The sequence below is a fragment of the Sapajus apella genome, unplaced genomic scaffold, assembly GCF_009761245.1.
Source record: "Sapajus apella isolate SASKATOON/1434 unplaced genomic scaffold, GSC_monkey_1.0 scaffold95, whole genome shotgun sequence".
Taxonomy (NCBI): Eukaryota; Metazoa; Chordata; class Mammalia; order Primates; family Cebidae; genus Sapajus; species Sapajus apella.
Genome location: NW_022437035.1, coordinates 5,196,820 through 5,199,995, shown reverse-complemented (window position 1 = coordinate 5,199,995; position 3,176 = coordinate 5,196,820). Strand labels below are relative to the sequence as shown.

Below are 3,176 nucleotides of genomic sequence, written 5' to 3'. Positions count from 1 at the left end.
CCGCCCAGCTAATGTTTTGTATTTTTAGTAGAGACGGGGTTTCACCATGTTGACCAGGATGGTCTCGATCTCTTGACCTCGTGATCCACCCGCCTCGGCCTCCCAAAGTGCTGGGATTACAGGCTTGAGCCACCGCGCCCGGAGAAATGTAAATTCTTAAAGGCATTCCTTAAAGGCAGAAATGTAGATTCATAAGTATTTCATATCTCCCCATATACCTATCATAGGAGGATATATAATAGCTAGTTATCGAATGAATGGCTATGCCTCAATGCTTGAAATTTCTTTCCTTATTTAAGAAAGTTGGCTGGGCGCGGTGGCTCATGCCTGTAATCCAAGCAGTTTGGAGACCAAGGCGGGCGGATCACCTGAGGTCAGGAGTTCAAGACCAGCCTGTCCAACATGGTGAAACCCCATCTTTATTTAAAAAAAAAAAAAAAAAAAAAAAGAAAAAAAAAAGAAAGTCAAGAAAAGAAGAAAGTACCTTGTTCAAAAGCACTGCTCACATTGTCAGTAAGTTCTTTCTTTTTTGCTGAAAGAGAAAACCAATCTCTTAATTTTTCCACTGAAATAGACTCATAATATAAAGACAATATTTTGTAATCTTGCTGGTTTGAACACAACAAAGAAGGAAGTTTGGATTTAAGAGTAAGCCTTCATAACCTTTGTCTCTCTATGTACCATGACAACAGCTGCTGTTTAGCACAACTTTGGTTGACCCTCCTTTTTTTTTTTTTTTTTTTTTTTTTTTTTATAAAAAGTTTCGCTCTTGTTACCCAGGCTGGAGTGCAATGGCGCGATCTCGGCTCACCGCAACCTCCGCCTCCTGGGTTCAGGCAGTTCTCCTGCCTCAGCCTCCTGAGCAGCTGGGATTACAGGCACGCGCCACCATGCCCAGCTAATTTTTTGTATTTTTAGTAGAGACGGGGTTTCACCATGTTGACCAGGATGGTCTCGATCTCTTGACCTCGTGATCCACCCGCCTCGGCCTCCCAAAGTGCTGGGATTACAGGCTTGAGCCACCGCGCCCGGCCTGGTTGACCCTCCTAACAATGTTTTTCTACCTACCAAAGCTCTGAGGAGCAATCACCAAAGCTTATAAAATGGCTATAGAATCATTAAAAAAAAAAAAAAGGACAAGGATATGCTTTGATTATCAACATGAAACAGTCTGAGTCTTCAAGATTTCAGCAAGGGGAAAATTAACATGCTGGGAACACCTATGAGTAAAGCACAACAAAGTGTTTCCGGCAACCACCTGCAAACTGTAAGCCTTTCGGGAAAATGAAAACATTTACGTTATGTTGTGTCGTGAGAGAAGATGCCAAACAAAATAAAGCAGCAGCTATCTCATATTTCTGATTTCCTTGTTAGAAAATGAGGACTTTTCCAATAATTGCTTTTTCCAGACATAAATAGTACCAGTCATTTATATGGTGTCTTCTTTCGAAGCACTGTCACATACACTATATCCCCAAGGTAGGCAATGACAGGTACTGGGGAAATTAATGGAAGAGCTGGGAACAGAATCCAAGTCACTTGACTCCTGGTCCAGTGTTTGAAACTCGCCTCTCAGGTAGCAATGTGGTGTCCACAAAAGAACAGATTAGGAACCTGGAGGTTCTTAAGCCCTGACCCTAAAATTAACTAGCTCTATGCCCTTGAACATTCATTTTACTGGGGCTGTAGCAGGTACCTTACAGAAAAAAATTTAGGAATTAATCTAAATTAAGGTTAGTGAATTGCTCAAAGTCAAATGTTTACTATAGGGCTAGCATAAGTGTTTTTTGTATATATATATATTTTTTTTAGTAGAGAAGAGGTTTCATCATGTTGGTCAGGCTGGTCTCAAACTCTTGACCTTGTTACCCGCCCCCCTTGGCCTCCCAAAGTGCTGGGATTACAGGCGTGAGCCACTGAGCCTGGTCTTTTTTTTTTATTTTTTGAGTCGGAGTTTCGCTCTTGTTACCCAGGCTGGAGTGCAATGGCGCGATCTCAGCTCACCACAACCTCCGCCTCCTGGGTTCAGGCAATTCTCCTGCCTCAGCCTCCTGAGTAGCTGGGATTACAGGCATGCGCCACCATGCCCAGCTAATTTTTTGTATTTTTAGTAGAGACGGGGTTTCACCAATTTTGACCAGGATGGTCTCAATCTCTTGACTTTTTGAACCAGAAGGGTCCAAACCCCAAAGAGCTGGGATTATAGGCGTAAGCCACCGCCCCCGGCCGCCTTTTTTTTTTTTTTTTTTAAGGCTAGTCAAGTAAAGCAGTGGGATGTTTTTTGTATTTATTTTTATTTTTGTATTTTTTTTTTTTTGAGATGGAGTTTCACTCTCATTGCCAAGGCTGGAGTGCAATGGCACGATCTCAGCTCACTGAAACCTTCGCCTCCCGGCTTCAAACAGTTCTCCTGCCTCACCCTCTGGAGTTGCTGGGATTACAGGCATGCCCAGCTCATTTTGTATTTTTAGTAGAGATGGGGTTTTGCCACGTTGGTCAGGCTGGTTTTGAACTCCTGACCTCAGGTGATCCACCCATCGAGGCCTCCCAAAGTGCTGGGATTACAGGCATGAGACAAAGCATCTGGCCCAGAATAAGTGTTTTACAAGCTTTATCTCATTTAACTTAATCCCCGCAACAATCAGTACTAGTATTATCTCCCTTTACAGATGAGGAAATTGAGGCTCAGAGATATAAAGTCATTTGCTCAAGGTCACACAAAATCAGTAGCATGTTGTTCTCACTCCAGACCTTCATCCTGCCCTGCCGTCTAAAATTGTGTAGCTGAGCCCTCTGACTGTAATTTCTGAGTTTCTCTTCTCCCTGCCACCCAGCTCTAAGGCAGTCAACATATCACCAGCTGACAGTCCCCTCACCACAAATTCTATTTTACTGGTTCAAGGTCTTTTCTCATGATTATTTGCTCATTTAGTAAATACTAACCAAGTCCCCTTTAAACCCTATTCTGTGAGCTGAGGATGTGAGGGAAGCAAAAAGTGGACATGATTTCTCCTTCCGCAGAACTTCCAGTCTAATGAGGGAGGCTGATACTGATCAATTAATGTCACATAGAACAGTAAAGTTGTAACTGATTAGTCCCACAAAAGAGATAGCCAGCGGGGCGCGGTGGCTCATGCCTGTAATCCCAGCACTTTGTTTTTTTTTTTTTTTTTTTT

The 3,176-nt window shown here is 42.9% G+C and overlaps 1 protein-coding gene across 6 annotated transcripts in view; it reads right to left on the bottom strand.

Annotated features, from left to right (window-relative positions):
• The window catches only part of HSCB (HscB mitochondrial iron-sulfur cluster cochaperone), a 19,861-nt gene that overhangs the window by 6,008 nt on the left and 10,677 nt on the right, over window positions 1-3,176 (bottom strand). For 5 of the 6 annotated variants that reach the window (XM_032256741.1, XM_032256745.1, XM_032256748.1 and 2 more), the window contains exon 5: window positions 485-532. The exons of the other annotated variant lie outside the window; for it this stretch is intronic. In XM_032256741.1, coding sequence (XP_032112632.1) covers window positions 485-532 — 48 coding nt within the window. The remainder of the gene's footprint in view (window positions 1-484; window positions 533-3,176) is intronic. 6 annotated transcript variants of the gene reach the window in all.